Here is a 17,955-nt window from a genome sequence, read left to right as displayed (position 1 = left end):
GCAGTTATGAGACACTCTTTGTTGTGGTTGGGCCAGAGAAACATGGTGGGGACACAGTGGTACCTCTACTTATGAACTTAATTCGTTCCAGGTTCTTAAGTAGAAAAGTTTGTAAGAAGAAGCAATTTTTCCCATAGGAATCAATGTAAAAGCAAATAATGTGTGCGATTGGGGGAACCACGGGGAGGCCCTGTTTCCTCCCAGGAGATTCCTAGAGAGGCCCCACAGAGGCTTCTCCCCATGTTTTCCGGCCCTGTTTCCTCCCAGGAAATTTCTAGAGAGACCCCACAGAGGCTTCTCCCTGTCTTTTCCGGCCCTGTTTCCTCCCAGGAGATTCCTAGAGAGGCCCCACGGAGGCTTCTCCCCGCCTTTTCCAGTCCTGTTTCCTCCCAGGAGATTCCTAGAGAGGCCCCACAGAGGCTTCTCCCCACCTTTTCCGGCCCTGTTTCCTCCCAGGAGATTCCTAGAGAGGCCCCACAGAGGCTTCTCCCCACCTTTTCCGGCCCTGTTTCCTCCCAGGAGATTCCTAGAGAGGCCCCACAGAGGCTTCTCCCCGCCTTTTCTGGCCCTGTTTCCTCCCAGGAAATTCCTAGAGAGGCCGCACGGAGACTTCTCCCTGCCTTTTCCAGCTACAGTTTCAGAGGCTCAGGTTTGTAAGTGGAAAATGGTTCTTGAGAAGAGGCAAAAAAATCTTGAACACCCGGTTCTTATCTAGAAAAGGTCGTAAGTAGAGGCATTCTTAGGTAGACTACCACTGTACTTCTCTTGTACTGTCCTCCAACAGTGTCACCAGGGTTGATAATTGATATGTGTAGCTTTCTACTACTAGGTAATTTCAACCTTCAGTAACTACTGAGGTGGATTCTGAAAGTATATCTGGATTTTACAATCAGCATAACAGGCATTGCCCTGTCACCCATGATCATAGGTCTGACATTCAATCTAGTAACCATTACTCCTTTGTAATGGATATTTCATGTCTTGGTGACTATGTGAGTGATCTGCACAGAGAGGCAAGGCCAGTTTTAGTGGTCCAAGTATTTTATAGTTTAGTTCCAGAGGATACGTATGGAATTTCCCAGTAATTTGGAGAGTATGGTAATTCTGCCAGTAATCTCATTGATCTCTGCTATATGGAGGCAGTAGAGGCCTCCGTAGAAATAGAATAGAAATCTTACAGATCAGTATTTAGTCTATTTTATTCTTAATTTTTAGGAAGCCGCTGAAAGCTATTTCCAGAGAGCATTTGGGATAGCACTGTGTGCTTTAATGAGTTAGAATGTCTTTAATGTAAATGGGGAATATGATCAATTTGATATTTGGTTATTGTTACAGTTTAATTTATTGATACCGTTGGTGGACATTGTTTTATTGATTTCAGTGATACTATTCAAAGTATTCCATAGATTAGAGATGGTAAAAGCAGCTTAAAAATCACTTAAAATAAATAGACACCTGCATCCCCTTTGTGGTTTTAAAAATTAAAGATAGAAACAGACTAGAAGTAAATGCAGCTCTTTTAAAATTTGACCAATTTTATTACCTTGACCCAGGAAATCAGGAAAAAAAATAAGTTAAAGGAACTTAAACTTATTCTCTTCTTTTTTCCAGGATGATGAAGGTCAAACAGCACTGCATTATGGTAAGTGGTACATTACCATATTTACTATTAACATGGTATAATCATGCATTTTGAATACCTAAAGAGAAGGAGGAGGGAGGGAGGGAGAGGGAGAGTTGCAGCAGGAGCCAATATTCATTCAGGAATGATCGATAAATGATCCAAAATCAGAAAGTTAGTTTTCCGAACAATAATTTTTAACCTTGAGGCTTTAATAATGTTGCAATATTATATCAATTAGAATAATAATCTTTAAGATACAACAACATTGTGGAAAATTACATCTCTAATTGTCAAATCATTTTGTATTTCCATACATTTTTTGAAAATTACCATTGATCATACGCATATGATAATATAAAATTTCAGTCTTTTTCAATCTCTCAAAAGCTAAATAATTCCAGTAGATTGCTACAGCAATCCAGAGTTGAATATTTATCTACGATTGGTCATTTTCATTCAATTTTGCAATAAAGCCATGGTTATAGAGGTAGAAATATATGCAAAGGGGAATAGAGAGGAGTTTTTCTTTCTTTCTTTCTTTCTTTCTTTCTTTCTTTCTTTCTTTCTTTCTTTCTTGGTTTTTAAACTCCATTTTCTGCCATTTGTGATTCAAAAACATCCATTTTCTGCCATTTATGATTCAAAAACTTCAAATAGAAAAAAAATATTCTAATAATTGGAGGATACTATATTTCTTTCAGTCTGATGCAACTAAAGTGTTTGTTGCTTGTTAATCAGTACAAGAAAATGAAGTATTATAATTTTAGACTTGTGTGTTTCTATATCTATATTTTCTGTCTTGTTATTTTGGCCAGGATCTGACCAATTCTAGTAGTACTAATCACATATTATGCATACTCTAGTGGTATCGTATTATTTCAATAAACCATTCATACTTACTTAAATCTGCTCTCCTCTGAAAATATTTTACTTAGGTATAAATTGGACTTCATAAAATTATGAATTATAATATCAACATAGGGGCATAGGGGCCACATTTACCCTGTGGGAATCGATTTTGCCACACGCTATACAACAAACGAAGGATTTAATGATAACCCTTGGAGTAAAAAAAAGGGTAAAACGGAATCGGAGTTTATCCATCTTTTTATGAAGGCATTTGGCCTGACAGCTGTCCTTGCCTTTGCAGCTCTGATGATTACAGAAAGTGCCAAACTGTATCCTTAAATGAGTTATAAATCCTGGTTCATTCTGATTAAACACTGGTCAGAGTCATTAGGAGGTTAAATGAAGGACAGCTCCCAAGTATGTTACCCTCAGATGGACTGCCAAGAGGGGCCTCACCCTCCTTAGCCAAATATCTTTGGGCCATTAGTGCCCCAGTCATTTGTGGCCAGCTCAGGCCCATCTCTGAAAATGCAAGAATATGTGCGGTGCCCTTTACGGATGGCCTGTTCACTTTATATTCCCTTTTTAAGACCCACCCCGCCCCTCCCTGCATGTGCACGCTTCTTCCCTGCAGGGAATGCTCAGATGATTGCCTTTCTGGGTCCCAGAGGAAATCAGGGTTTCTCCCTTGGACTTGAAATCACGTGACTTTCGAATGGGCTGGCTTGCTCTGTTCTCCTGGGGATTCCCCCCCCCCCCACTGTTAAAATGCCATCTGCTCTGGTTTTTGCACAGTGGCAAGGAGGGAATACCAGTGAGGAAATAAATAATAAAAAATGAAATCCATCATGAAGACCTTGAGGATTAATGGACTTGGAAGGCAAACTGTGCTGAATGGAAATTCATCTTCACCTATGGCCACGTCAGACTGCCTTGCTAGTGTTTGACAAATAGAGGTTCCCCGGGCATGCTGTAAATTCAACAACTGTTGTAGCCTCCAGGGACGACTTCACTGTATTTAGAAGTGGGCTGATATCCTCCTGGGCTGCCCATTGCAGAGGCAACACATTGTGTCATGGAAGGCTTCCTCCTCAGAAATGCCAAGAGCCTTGCCAAATGGCAGTCCTTACTATCAAGTCATCCATCTGCAAAGGATCCCCAGAGTAAATGTAAACAGGCTATTTTCAAGTAAAGCGGCATCTGGCTCCATTCTGCTTACTTTAGAGGCTTCTGTTGAAAGATAATAACAATCAGAAACTAGATTCATTCCCGATTCAAGTATGCCATTGACCTACAGCACTACTGATTTAAAGATTGCTCGCACTGATTAATCAGTTAAGTCCCTTCAGAAACATAAATAAAAATGTGAAGACATGAATGGTACCGCTGTAAAGATTGTATCATTTTTAAAGGGACACAGTTTTAAGATAAACTCTGCTAAATAATTTCATCGATAGGAAAACGCTATGCATTTCCAGCGAAGCTGGGGCAAACTAAAGGCAGCTCTGCAAGAATTGGATTAAGCCAGTGAATAAATTGGTTCACTGAATTCCTCTCTAAATGAAGGACAGGACTTGGGATCACTCACAGGGATCCATATAGATGCTGGCAACAATCAGACTTTAAAACAGTATTTTTTTGCTGGTTTTCAGAACTCTGGAAGCTGGGAGAGTCAGTTTTGAGTAAAGGCCTACAGGAGCCTTTACTCAAAACACTGGGTTTGCCCACTTCCTTTCTTAATCACTTTTACTATAAATGGCTTTTAAATATTTGGATGCTAGGAAGCTTCAATAGGACAAGTTATATTACACTGGATGATCTTCCTTCAAGTGGAAAGCATTCTACATAAGTTTAAAATTTAAAAACTGATTTCAGTGAAGGTTGAAGCAAAATCAACCTCAAAAACCTACAAATGAACCCAGATGAGGTTTTAATAATTAGAAGGGAACACAAATAGTAAACTAGAAGAGTGACTTGGATGTATGGCTTTTAAGTAACAAAAATGGCTTGTACAATTTTCTTACTTCAGATTTACAAAAAAAGATGTGTTATACTTATGAAAGAATTCATAAGAAACGATAAAAAGAGAAAAGAAGAGGATTCTTCCCATAGACAAAGAGTGACTTAAATCTAAATTGTAATAATGCCCTACCACTTCTTCCAAAGAGAAACAATGCTAATATATCTCCACTTTCATCTATTTTGAAATTACATGTATTTCTATTCTCTGTTACCATGAAATATGTCTTTTGGGAACCTGAGGTGCGGTTTTTACAGTAGATTCTCATTTTACCTTTGATGTTGAACCCTCAACATCTAAAAAGATTGGAAATATTCAATGTAGAGCAGCTTTTCTCCATCAGGTACTGTGGATGTATCAGGAGTACAAGTCTCAATAACTATGGCCAAGAGTCTTTCCTCTCATTTTACTTATTTATTTCCCCAGTTGCTATCCTAACATTAAATTAAGTATCACTGAATTGTAAGTAAGGGTAAATAAGAACAGAGGGCACCTAACTCAGCTGCTGAACCATTTTATATGTCTCAAATAAAAATGTCTTTGCTTACCAACATAAGAAACAGAAATGAAGCTAATCACATTTTCTTTGTTAAGCAGTTCCCAAAACCTGGAAAAAACTACCAGGAAAGCCTACTATAGTGTTTTAAAAAGCATGCTTCAATGATGACGAACTCAAAAGAAAGGCCTCTCCCAAAGACTTCAAAGCTAACTAGACAAGTTTATGAGAACATTTTTACTTTCAAATGCTGAAAGAGTTAGTCAAAACCAACTCTTTAAAATGTGCTAAAAGCCATTCATTTTTAAGAGTCATGGGATACCTTTTATAAGTAAGTATTAATTAATAATAAATGTGGCCACAGCACCATCAACTGACTAATTTCTGAAATAATTTTCAAAAGGAGCCTCACAGAAGAGCATCATCGGAGCCCAAATCACATGTAACCAAGCCATGTGCCTCAGTTGTCAGATGGGCGTAATTGATTCACCAGTCTTAGTTGTACAAATGTACTCTTTGACAGTATTTCTAAGTATTCTGAGCAGAGACAGGTTACAAGCGGTGTGCCACAAGGGTCTGTTCTGGGTCCTATTCTTTTTAATATGTTTGTGAGTGACATAGGGGAAGGTTTGGTAGGGAAGGTTTGCCTGTTTGCCGATGACTCTAAAGTGTGCAATAGGGTTGATATTCCTGGAGGGGTCTGTAATATGGTAAATGATTTAGCTTTACTAGATAAATGGTCAAAGCAATGGAAACTGCAGTTTAATGTTTCCAAATGTAAAATAATGCACTTGGGGAAAAGGAATCCTCAATCTGAGTATTGCATTGGCAGTTCTGTGTTAGCAAAAACTTCAGAAGAGAAGGATTTAGGGGTAGTGATTTCTGACAGTCTCAAAATGGGTGAGCAGTGTGGTCGGGCGGTAGGAAAAGCAAGTAGGATGCTTGGCTGCATAGCTAGAGGTATAACAAGCAGGAAGAGGGAGATTGTGATCCCCTTATATAGAGCGCTGGTGAGACCACATTTGGAGTTCTGGAAACCTCACCTACAAAAAGATATTGACAAAATTGAACAGGTCCAAAGACGGGCTACAAGAATGGTGGAAAGTCTTAAGCATAAAACGTATCAAGAAAGACTTAATGAACTCAATCTGTATAGTCTGGAGGACAGAAGGAAAAGGGGGGACATGATCGAAACATTTAAATATGTCAAAGGGTTAAATAAGGTTCAGGAGGGAAGTGTTTTTAATAGGAAAGTGAACACAAGAACAAGAGGACATAATCTGAAGTTAGTTGGGGGAAAGATCAAAAGCAACATAAAAAAATATTATTTTACTGAAAGAGTAGTAGATCCTTGGAACAAACTTCCAGAAGACGTGGTTGGTAAATCCACAGTAACTGAATTTAAACATGCCTGGGATAAACATATATCCATCCTAAGATAAAACACAGAAAATAGTATAAGGGCAGACTAGATGGACCATGAGGTCTTTTTCTGCCGTCAGTCTTCTATGTTTCTATGTTTCTAAGATCTGCAAAGTCTTTGTCCCTTGTTAATACCCACATTGAAGCAACATATTCCATTCTATTTAACTCAGGTTGGGTAGTGAAAGCTTGCTAGGGAGTGTTCCTATAGGGAAATACACATTACAGGGAACCCACATTTGAGCCTTCTGAGACATTGAACAATATATGAAAATCCGCTACCCCAAATGGTGGTGCATCGGAGTTGTTACTGCTATGAATAGCAGTGACCTTGTCTTCTTTCTGACATTCGGCTTTAACAGTGTTGCTTTCCTGTCATTTATTTTCTGGGTTACTACTTTCAGGTCTACTTTTACCTAAAGCCTTTGGAAATAGAACAGCATAGAAGCCAAATTTGTTAAAATAAGAGAGCATGGTGTGCTTTGTTAAAATTAGAAGAAACACCTTATAGATGTTTCTAGTGCCTTATACATGTTTCCAATGTGTACATATGCTACATCAATCATTCATATTCTGTATGCTGGGACTTTTTAGTGCCAAAGGAACTTTTAATTCCATAACAAATCCCTTACATAATCTTCCTTTGACCCCAGAAAATAGGCTATTTGTATCTTCGTATAGTTTTGTGCGCTGGCCATGCCTTTGTTGCTTTATATTATAGATAAGTAATGTTACTGTGGGGCATAGAACACAATTTGTGGCAAGAGGTTGAAATAAGCCATCTAGAGTGGCCACAGAGTCTTCTGCACTTTTCACCATTTGTATAGGAGAGAGTGCTTTGGCTGTGTAGCTGTTGTCCTTTGCCATCATTTCATCTTTGACTCTCTTGGCTTCAAAGATTTTCATTTCCTTTTTCCCTTTCCTTTCTCTTTTCCTCCCTTTCCTCCATTTCCTTCATGTGCTTCAAGTGAACAGACTCTATATGTTTCATTTGTACTTGCAATCAGCCCACTTGCACAAATTTATTTATTTATTTATTTATTTGATTTGTATGCCGCCCCTCTCCAGAGACTCGGGGCGGCTAACAGCAACAATAAAGCAGTGTACAATAGTAATCTGATGTTAGAAATAATTAAAAGCCCATTAATATATTTAAAAAAAAAATACATACATACATACCATGCATAGAATTGTAAAGGCCTTGGGGGAAGAGGGTCTCAATTCCCCCATGCCTGCCGGCAGAGGTGGGTTTTAAGCAGCTTACGAAAGGCAAGGAGGGTGGGGGCAATTCTAATCTTTCGGGGAGTTGGTTCCAGAGGGACGGGGCCGCCACAGAGAAGGCTCTTCCCCTGGGTCCTGCCAAGCGACATTCTTTAGTTGACGGGACCCGGAGAAGATCCACTCTGTGGGGCCTAACTGGTCGCTGGGATTCGTGCAGCAGAAGGCGGTCCATGAGATAATCTGGTCTGGTGCCATGAAGGGCTTTATAGGTCATAACCAACACTTTGAATTGTGACCGGAAACTGATCGGCAACCAATGCAGACTGCGGAGTGTTGGTGTAACATGGGCATATTTAGGAAAGCCCATGATTACTCTCGCAGCTGCATTCTGCACGATCTGAAGTTTCCGAACAAATGTTCCATACTTCTTAAGAAATTTCTAATAGGCAGCTTCAGTCCTACCACAAAAACTCCATAGCCTATGTTATTTATTACATAGCAAAATGTATGACAAGGGACCTGACTGTTACAGAAAACTATTGTAAATTCCCCAATGATATATATTTTTTCCCATCTAAGATGGCAAAGAGAAAATAAAAATCTGTTCCGTATTGGCAGCAGTGCCCCATCTTGAGTATAAGGTTAACAAAAACTCAGACTGCAGGAACATAGAAAGCTAGATTTGAGACCTTTTGTTATTTTAGTTAACAATGCAAGGGTTTAAATAATCTTCAACTGAACTGTTGTCCTGTTTTAATTAAACATTTGCTTCTCCCCAAAGTGTCAGCTGAGAAAAGATATTTTCTCAAGATACTTTCTAATTATTACAGCTAATTGCAAAGTAAAATACACCATTAATGTGTTGACTTGCAATATAATTAAAAACATAATTTAATGTTCAGCTGAGAGATTCCTTGAAAATACAGGTCCCGTTGGAACTTTAGCTACAAAGATTTTTAGGAAAACCTTGTCTGATGCATCTGAGTCGCATTGGATACATATAGGAATTTTTATTTGGTGTATCTGTTTCCATTATTAAGAAGCAAAAGAATGCTAAAATTGCTTCAGCAACTAAAGTTAAACACACTGTTTGAAAAATAATAAAGTATTAAACTAAAGACAAATCATAGAGGGGTGGCTTGTTAGTTTTCTGATGTTCTCTCCAATGCAGTTGTCTCCCTGAAGAATCATTTAAACTAATGAAAATTGTCTTCTTTAAACCAACTATGAGCCTCAAAATGAGTGCTCTGTGAAGTACCACATTTTGTTCGATTTGACCCAACTTTATCCCTTCCTATTGCATTAGCTTCACATCAGGAAAACCTGAGGCAATAAATTGATGTTAGGCCACTAAATGCTCTACACCAACACCTTCAATCCGTCTTTTAGTTCATGGGCTAATCAAGTCACTGACAAGTGATTACATTCTTCACAATTCCACATACATAGAAACATAGAAGACTGACGGCAGAAAAAGACCTCATGGTCCATCTAGTCTGCCCTTATACTATTTTTGTATTTTATCTTAGGATGGATATAGATTTATCCCAGGCATGTTTAAATTCAGTTACTGTGGATTTACCAGCCACGTCTGCTGGAAGTTTGTTCCAAGGATCTACTACTCTTTCAGTAAAATAATATTTTCTCACGTTGCTTTTGATCTTTCCCCCAACTAACTTCAGATTGTGTCCCCTTGTTCTTGTGTTCACTTTCCTATTAAAAACACTTCCCTCCTGAAACTTATTTAACCCTTTGACATATTTAAATATTTCGATCATGTCCCCACTTTTCCTTCTGTCCTCCAGACTATACAGATTGAGTTCATTAAGTCTTTCCTGATACGTTTTATGCTTAAGACCTTCCACCATTCTTGCAGCCCGTCTTTGGACCCGTTCAATTTTATCAATATCTTTTTGTAAGTGAGGTCTCCAGAACTGAACACAGTATTCCAAATGTGGTCTCACCAGCGCTCTATATAGCGGGATCACAATCTCCCTCTTCCTGCTTGTTATACCTCTTGCTATGCAGCCAAGCATCCTACTTGCTTTTCCTACCGCCCGACCACACTGCTCACCCATTTTGAGACTGTCAGAAATCATTACCCCTAAATTCTTCTCTTCTGAAGTTTTTGGTAACACAGAACTGCCAATACAATACTCCGATTGAGGATTCCTTTTCCCCAAGTGCATTATTTTACATTTGGAAACATTAAACTGCAGTTTCCATTGCTTTGACCATTTATCTAGTAAAGCTAAATCATTTACCATATTACAGACGCCTCCAGGAATATCAACCCTATTGCACACTTTAGAGTCATCGGCAAATAGGCAAACCTTCCCTACCAAACCTTCCCCTATGTCACTCACAAACATATTAAAAAGAATAGGACCCAGAACAGACTCTTGTGGCACACCGCTTGTAACCTGACTCTGCTCAGAATACTCGCCATTAACAATAGCTCTCTGCTGTCTACGCTTCAGCCAGCTGCAAATCCACTGAACTATCCAGGGATTAAATCCAATCTTCACTAATTTATCTATCAGATCTTTATGTGGAACCGTATCAAAGGCTTTGCTGAAGTCCAGGTAGGCAATATCCACAGCATCCAACACCTTTGTGACATAGTCAAAGAAATCAATGAGATTAGTCTGACATGATTTGCCTTCAGTAAAGCCATGCTGATTTGGGTCCAATAAGTTATTGTTTTTTAGGTGCTGATTTATCCTCTTTTTGAGTAGAAATACATTTACAAGTGACCTATTCAGAAAAAAATACTTCAGTATCCATATTGGAAACGAAACAAATTGATTCAGCTGGGGTTGGGGGTGGGAGGGAAGCAACGTTGCTCTTAAATTCTCAAGACAACTTGTACATCACTTCGTTTAAACGGTGGCGGCATTGGATTAGAATCCAGCTTTTATTTCACAGCTTTAAAAGAACAATCTTAGCTTTAAAAAAATCGACATCTGGTTGGTGCAAGATGTAGCATGTTTGCTTTCCCTAAGAATGTTTTTCCATCTTAAAATGTCTTCCTTGCAATTTGTCTTTTTGCAAGATCGAACCTCTTAAAAAATTGTAAATGACCTGGTAAAATAATTCCATCTTTAAGACTGCCGAAAAGTCAGGAAATGCCAAGCCCAAGGTTACAGGGTCTCATGTTGTCTCCAAAAGGTTATGATTTAAATTTAATATCCTGCATCGCTTCTACTCTCCTCTGCTTCATTTCAGCAAGATATGTTTTCCTGACTATCCCTGAAGAAATTTTACAGTACTATCTATCATTTATATTAGAGCTGCTGCCATGTTCTGCTTCTTGGCTTTTCCTCTTGTTCCAAGCCTTAGATTCTTTTCCTTTCTAGTAATAAATCAAAGTCAAGAAACTGAAATGGTGGCTCTTTGTGCATCATATAAATTGGTGTCAGTACCTGCTCAACACAGAATGTTGAGCTAAAAGTTTCTATCAGAAACTTCACATTTGCCCTGTTGCACTTGCCCAAATCCTCATTGCTCCCACTATTTACCTAAGTCCCTTTTCTGCCACATCTCTCAGTTCATCCTTCAGTAACGGAGAATATATTTTTGTCCATTTATTTACTGTTAATCTTGTTTAAATAATTTTTCTTTTTTCCCTTAGTTGCTGTTCTGATTTCTGGTAGAACTTTAGTTATTAAAAAATAACGCTTAATGCTGAATGCAGTATTTCATAAACAAAGAAACTCCATTTTTATTCTCTTCATTTCCGTATTCAAAATGCAATACAGACTGGCACATTCCTTTCTCCCGTTATCTCTCTTAATTACATTCCACATGCATTCCTTCAAGCCTCCTCCGTCTCCCAAGATTTATGTACTTACAGCATGATTCAAAAACAGCAGGAGTGACTGCAAAATAACACAGAATAAACTTACTGAAACTGAAACAAGTTTCATTGTAGAACTACAACATTGAAACTCCACCCTTCTTTCCCACTGGCCCCCTGACGTGCCAAATACATCACTCCAGTATTTAACCCATTCCTCCCCTTAATATTTTTTTCCTAACACCTGTTCCTTGCGTTTTTGGACCCTTCTGAATTGAGGATTAACCCAGCGAATGTCTGTCTCTTCCTCGCTAGATTCTGGACTCATAGCAACATCCTGTGGCTGGCCTCCCACCTGTTCTAATACCTGTAACCCAGGGCCTAACACTAATTCATAAACACTATCTGTATCAGAGTCCTCAAGCTCTTCATCATCCTCCAACTGACCAGGAGTATGTACAACAGTTGCCACTTTACATAATTTAGGTGACAGGAATAGTTCTATGCCTTCTCAATTTTCAGTAGGGTTTTTCATTATAGGAGTTGTATTCTTTCACCATCATGCTTGTGAAGGCAGCTCCATATCTGTGGCTGAGGTGTTTGTGTTATTCTCTATACATTTTTAAAATATCTGGATAGTGAATAACTATTATCTTGCATATGTTCTTCTGTTCTCCAATAGCACTGTAACCATCTCTAAGGTTCTATCTGTTTCTATGTTTACCAATACATGCTGTGTTCAGTTCTGGAGACCTCACCTACAAAAAGATATTGACAAAATTGAACGGGTCCAAAGACGGGCTACAAGAATGGTGGAAGGTCTTAAGCATAAAACGTATCAGGAAAGACTTAATGAACTCAATCTGTATAGTCTGGAGGACAGAAGGAAAAGGGGGGACATGATCAAAACATTTAAATATGTTAAAGGGTTAAATAAGGTTCAGGAGAGAAGTGTTTTCAATAGGAAAGTGAACACAAGAACAAGGGGAGACAATCTGAAGTTAGTTGGGGGAAAGATCAAAAGCAACATGAGAAAATATTATTTTACTGAAAGAGTAGTAGATGCTTGGAACAAACTTCCAGCAGACGTGGTAGATAAATCCACAGTACCTGAATTTAAACATGCCTGGGATAAACATATATCCATCCTAAGATAAAATACAGAAAATAGTATAAGGGCAGACTAGATGGACCATGAGGTCTTTTTCTGCCGTCAGTCTTCTATGTTTCTATGTTTCTATGCCTGGGCTAATCATTACCACCCTACAGTACTTCATTATTAAAAATTTGTATTTCCATTTTATAGTCTGTTTTGTACATGCATTTTGCCTGGTTTCCAGAATTATTTGTCAGTGGAGTCCTTGATGCTCTCTGAGCATGATTGTTTGCTTGCACTACTAACTAGGTAGCATCATCAGAGTCTATGAAATTTGGATTTGCTACCGGTTTACCTTTAATCCTGAGCTACATATATTCTTGATTTGTCAGTTCCAGAAACTAACATAAATGTTGGGTGCCAATCCTTAAGAGCAAGCACAATAAGTTAGGGAAGGGATTTTCCATCAAAATCTTTTGGCTCTGGAATAGGCCAATCTATTCAAATGCAACATTCATATGTATGAACATAACAAAGACTAGTTAAACAAAGTGTTTATTGAGAGAGAAGGCAGTTTTTTAGCCTGCTGCAATCTACCAACCGGGTGCCATGTACACATACCTGGTAGAGAAAAACCATGCAATTAATAGTAACCCTGCCATAAACATTACTTAAAAGCACAGTGGAAGAGAATTGTTTCAATGACCTTTTCCCTATAGCAGAACATCCCCTCAGAAATCCAGATGGCCCTGACACGTTTGGCCTTTTATGAGGCATTAAAGACCTGGATAATAATAATAATAATAATAATAATAATAATAATAATAATAATAATAATAATAATAATAATATAACAATAATAATTTATTAGATTTGTATGCCGCCCCTCTCCAAAGACTCGGGGCGGCTCACAACAAACGATAAAAAACAATATTATACAGGCACAAATCTAATATTAAGAAAAAAACTAAAATCCCTACCATAATTAAAAACCAAACAGCACATACATACCAAACATAAATTATAATAAGCCTGGGTGAAAGGTGTTTCAAATCCCCCATGCCTGGCGGTATAAGTGGGTCTTAAGTAGTTTACGGAAGACAAGGAGGGTGGGAGCAGTTCTAATCTCCGGGGGGAGTTGATTCCAGAGGGCTGGGGCCGCCACAGAGAAGGCTCTTCCCCTGGGGCCTGCCAGACGACATGTTCTTTCAGTCAGGTGGTTAAACCAACCCTGCTGGTGGATTTCTTTATTTTGGCTTCATTGATTGAAAATGCAATGCTTTTATACCTGGGGATATTCTTCCTCCTCCTCCCTCCCATTTCTATTATTGTTTTGGATTAACATTTAATGTTTAATTTGTATATTATGTTGCTGAATTTTTGGTTTCAGTCTTGTGTGCACTAAGAGGCACTGTTTTTAGATGGGCATCTGTATAGATTGTTTAAAGAAAGAAAGAAAGAAAATGCGAAGAGGAAGGGACCCAATGCTCAAGGAGTTGGAAAGTATGAGCACCACAATAGAAAAGGTTTATCTCCTAACCCTAAACACTTCACATTGGAGTGAAGAGCTCACCAGGTCTTCTCACAATGTTCTTAACAAATGGATAGATTTAACCTTGAGTATGAAAACTCTGATGTGATGCGATGCAATGCCATTTTGTTTCTACGTTTATAGGAAATAACCAAGTTGAATGCTATCTTAGCATGGTTACAGAATGTGGAATGCCAATCTTAAGAAGAATTTATCTAATAGCAGTGTCCTTATTCTGTTTAGCTGTTAGATTGTTACATCGGCAGATGCAAACCATTGATTCTAACTTGTTTCCACTTTGTTCTGGTCTCCCCTCTAGCTTCTACCTGTGAATTTTCTGATATTGTGGAACTGTTGCTTCAATCTGGAGCTGACCCTACTCTTCGGGACACAGAAGGATACTTGCCTGAAGAGGTGACAGACTGTAGAGTAATCACCTCTATGCTCCAGGAACACACAGCTGGCAAATCTTAACTGAAAGGCCAAGGAAGTGAAGCCCAAGGCTTTCAGAATGGAACAAAAACTGTAATAAATCCATCCTTCTCCTACTGCGTAGTCTGCACAATGCATAAGGATTGGAATTTGTTGACTGAAAGTGCTTGGTATTGATACATATTTGGAAAGCCAAAAAGAAAGTAGTGGACTGTGAATCACACAGCATAACCTACTATATACCACGTGAAAAATAACCTCAGTTATAGTTTGTGACTTACCATTTGCTTAATAGTTCCCTTCCCCCCCCCCTTTTTTTTAATCTTAAAACCTATAGAAATGATATATTGGATTTCTGCTATCGTATCAGATGTAGCTGTAAGAGATGTTCAGCTGGGTAGCTTGCATGCTACAAGTCTGGTATAGCATGAGTCTTACTTCACCAGCACAGGAGTTTCATCATATATGGAGGCTATGAAGAAGAAAAAGGAACCATACTGAAGCTGAAGTCCTGTGTGTTCTTTCTTGAGAATAAGCCCTAATTAAACACACAAATGGTATTGAACTTACTTTCCCAAGTGGATTTAAGGATTAGGTTCTTATTAGCTCCATACAACTTGTAGGAAAGGAAGATCCAACTGCTTGATAGAAGAAAGGAAGATATGAGCCAGTTTATAAAACTTTTTTTCCCAGACTCTTACATTAGTATAATGTGGGAGCCCCAAAATAGTGTTATTATTTATATTTTTTGAAGTACTGTGCTTCTCTAAGATCTAAAAATAAGGGCTGTGGGCTTTTTTCCTTGATCCTAAACTAATTCCTAAACTGGTTAGCTAAGTAGTTGCTGTGTTGTTAAACCATAAGAACTGATGGGCATGTTAATTGTTTGTATCTCTTTGTTTCTGGTATAAAAATGCTTTCCTGCATGATATGAGATATATAAAAATGTTTCTGGAATGTTTTGTTTCTTTTTTCACCTGCCATTAAACCAAACTAGTTATATAAAAAGCACCATGTGTTATTATATTGGACACTACAGAATCTTATACTGATTTTTTTTTAAGCCCGTAGATATAACTAAAACATTTTTAGAGGAAATATCAACATAAATAGCTAATAATTCATGGACAGAAAGGGAGAAAAATATTATAATCTCTTATCTTGTTAGCCTGCCGCGGAAGAAATGTGCATTCTCAGAATGGCTACATCCAATTTCTGGCTATGTCTTGCTTACACAATTTGTAGTGGGAGCCCTTTGTGTATTTCACATTAAGCTAGGCAGAGCTGATACTAAACTTTTCAGTTTGATTATCAGAACCAAAGCATTAGCATTTTTATCCATTGAGATCTCCATCCACCCTGAATAATTCTTTTTTTTTCTTTTATTATTTCAAGTTATTTTTATCATCATTCTCTCCATGTTTTCCCCACTGAAGGATAGTCATGTTCTTCAGTTTCCTTCAAACAGTCTGGCCTCTCTAGCCATGCAGACTCCGTTTGTAAGAGCAGTGTTACAAAACTAAAAATCGCAATCACATGAACACAATCTAGGTTTTCCTGCCCTGCGGAAGTTTACTCAGTAGACCTATTTTGGATTTTTATTTTCATGAAATCTTCCTACTTCCCACTAACCCCACTCAATATGGAGTTTTTCCTCCTGCAACAAGAGGGGTGTTTTTTATCTATGGATTTGCAGGTTGCCTAGTGTTATATATTCATAGTCCCACTCTCATCTTTTTTTAAATGTATATATATATACTTTATTGATTTATACAAAAAGAAGTAAAACAGGGGAAAAGGGGGATGGGAGTACAAAAAAGAGAAGTGGGAGGGGAGTGGGGTAAACAGTGTTGTTATATTGCAGCTTATATATATTATTGTATACACATTCCAAGTATTTGTCCAAGAAAGGGAGAAGAAAGAGAGATAGAGAGAGGAGAAGTAGTACTTGCAAGCAAGCAGGCGTTTGGATTGTGGCGGCTTAGTTTGATTATGTTTGTTGTTTTTGTTAGTGAAACTTAATCGTAGGTTGTAATATTAGTGGGTTTCTAGTAATTATCAAGTGGGTTGAACTCAGACAGGGATTGTATTGGTTTTGGTCCGATTTTTTATTATACATATCATCTTTTTATTCACTGCAAAATAAATAGGTCCATATACTAATTTTATGTTTTATTGTTGGGTCCAGCCATGCCCTCTTAAGACATTTTTTTAAAAAATGCACAGCATCTTTTATCTTCATTATTTACTTCTGTTACCTGGTTGTCAGACTCACAGATATGCCTTCCTCTTCTGAATTTTGTTGCCATATATCCCAGGTCTTTCTCCTATGATCTGGACTTCCCCATCAGTTATGAAAATCTTCTGTTCTTCCCACATAAGTTGCCTAATTATTGGGGCCGCTGTTATAATCACAAAGGGAACTTCCTTCTTTCCAGTGCACACCATGTATGCTTCAGGCTATCATGCACAAGATGCCCCCCAGGAGAAGTAAGGATCTTTGATATCCTGTAATTGTTGGGCTGCGTGGAAGCCTCCAACTTTGCTCATCTTCAGCTACACCTTACAAGCATGGTTCAACACATTTGAACCCGATCCTCAAGGTTCAAATATCAGAAAATCCACCAGTCATTCTTGCATCAAGGAGCCTCTTCAGTGGTGGCAGGTTACAAACAATCTCACTGAAGGTCAATTCCAGGCTTTGATCACTAACACAATTAATTGGTGACACAGTTATATCTTCATTTCTGGTTCCTTTTCATCTGACACTTTTGCCCATAATTGACTCATTTAAACAACTCAGTAAGCTGAAGTTCCTGGAATTTGGGGAATTTGACAGTTGAGGTTTTTGTTTTGTTTTGGTTTTGAGGCAAAGCATCCAGATGATTTTTGTACTACATTGGCCACATGGTTCAATGTTGCGAATGCTGGTTGGGGAATTCTGGGAGTTGAAGTCCAGATATCTTCAAGTTGCCAAGGTTGGGAAACCCTGAATTAGACTTCCACACTGCCCTTCTCAACCGACTTAGAGGAAAATCTTTAAGAAAACAGCAGAAATCTGTGGAAAACAACAGAAGAGCAAAAAGAAGAAAGGAAACCTTTCTGCGGCAATTGTTTTCCTATTATCCACCGTCCCTGCCTTTTTCGGTTCCTTTTCCTGTTTTTCCCCGCAGTGTCTTTTCTTTATAGCATTATAGCAATAGCATTTAGACTTATATACCGCTTCACGGTGCTTTACAGCCCTCTCTAAGGGGTTTACAGAGAGTAAGCATATTGCCCCCAACAATCTGGGTCCTCATTTATTGATCTTGGAAGGATGGAAGGCTGAGTCAACCTTGCAGCCGGTGATCTACTCTAACTACTGAACCACCGAAACTCTTATCCTGCACAAAGGTTCTAATATACTCAATCTCCACTTCTGCTCTTCCTAGTCCAAAGGATAGAAGTTGTTCTAAATAAACTAAA

At 38.4% G+C, this 17,955-nt stretch overlaps 1 protein-coding gene across 1 annotated transcript in view; it reads left to right on the top strand.

Moving 5' to 3' along the window:
* ACBD6 (acyl-CoA binding domain containing 6) overlaps nt 1-15,498 on the top strand; it is a 118,072-nt gene extending 102,574 nt beyond the window's left edge. Inside the window, exons 7-8 of the mRNA XM_070746276.1 lie at nt 1,612-1,642; nt 14,378-15,498. Of these exons, the coding sequence (XP_070602377.1) occupies nt 1,612-1,642; nt 14,378-14,532 (186 nt within the window). The 3' untranslated portion in view covers nt 14,533-15,498. The remainder of the gene's footprint in view (nt 1-1,611; nt 1,643-14,377) is intronic.
* The last annotated feature ends 2,457 nt before the right edge of the window (nt 15,499-17,955 follow it).

The sequence above is a fragment of the Erythrolamprus reginae genome, chromosome 3 (assembly GCF_031021105.1).
Source record: "Erythrolamprus reginae isolate rEryReg1 chromosome 3, rEryReg1.hap1, whole genome shotgun sequence".
NCBI classification, from domain to species: domain Eukaryota; kingdom Metazoa; phylum Chordata; class Lepidosauria; order Squamata; family Dipsadidae; genus Erythrolamprus; species Erythrolamprus reginae.
The sequence above is the reverse complement of the archived record's forward strand: the minus strand, read 5'-3'. Positions and strand labels throughout refer to the sequence as shown.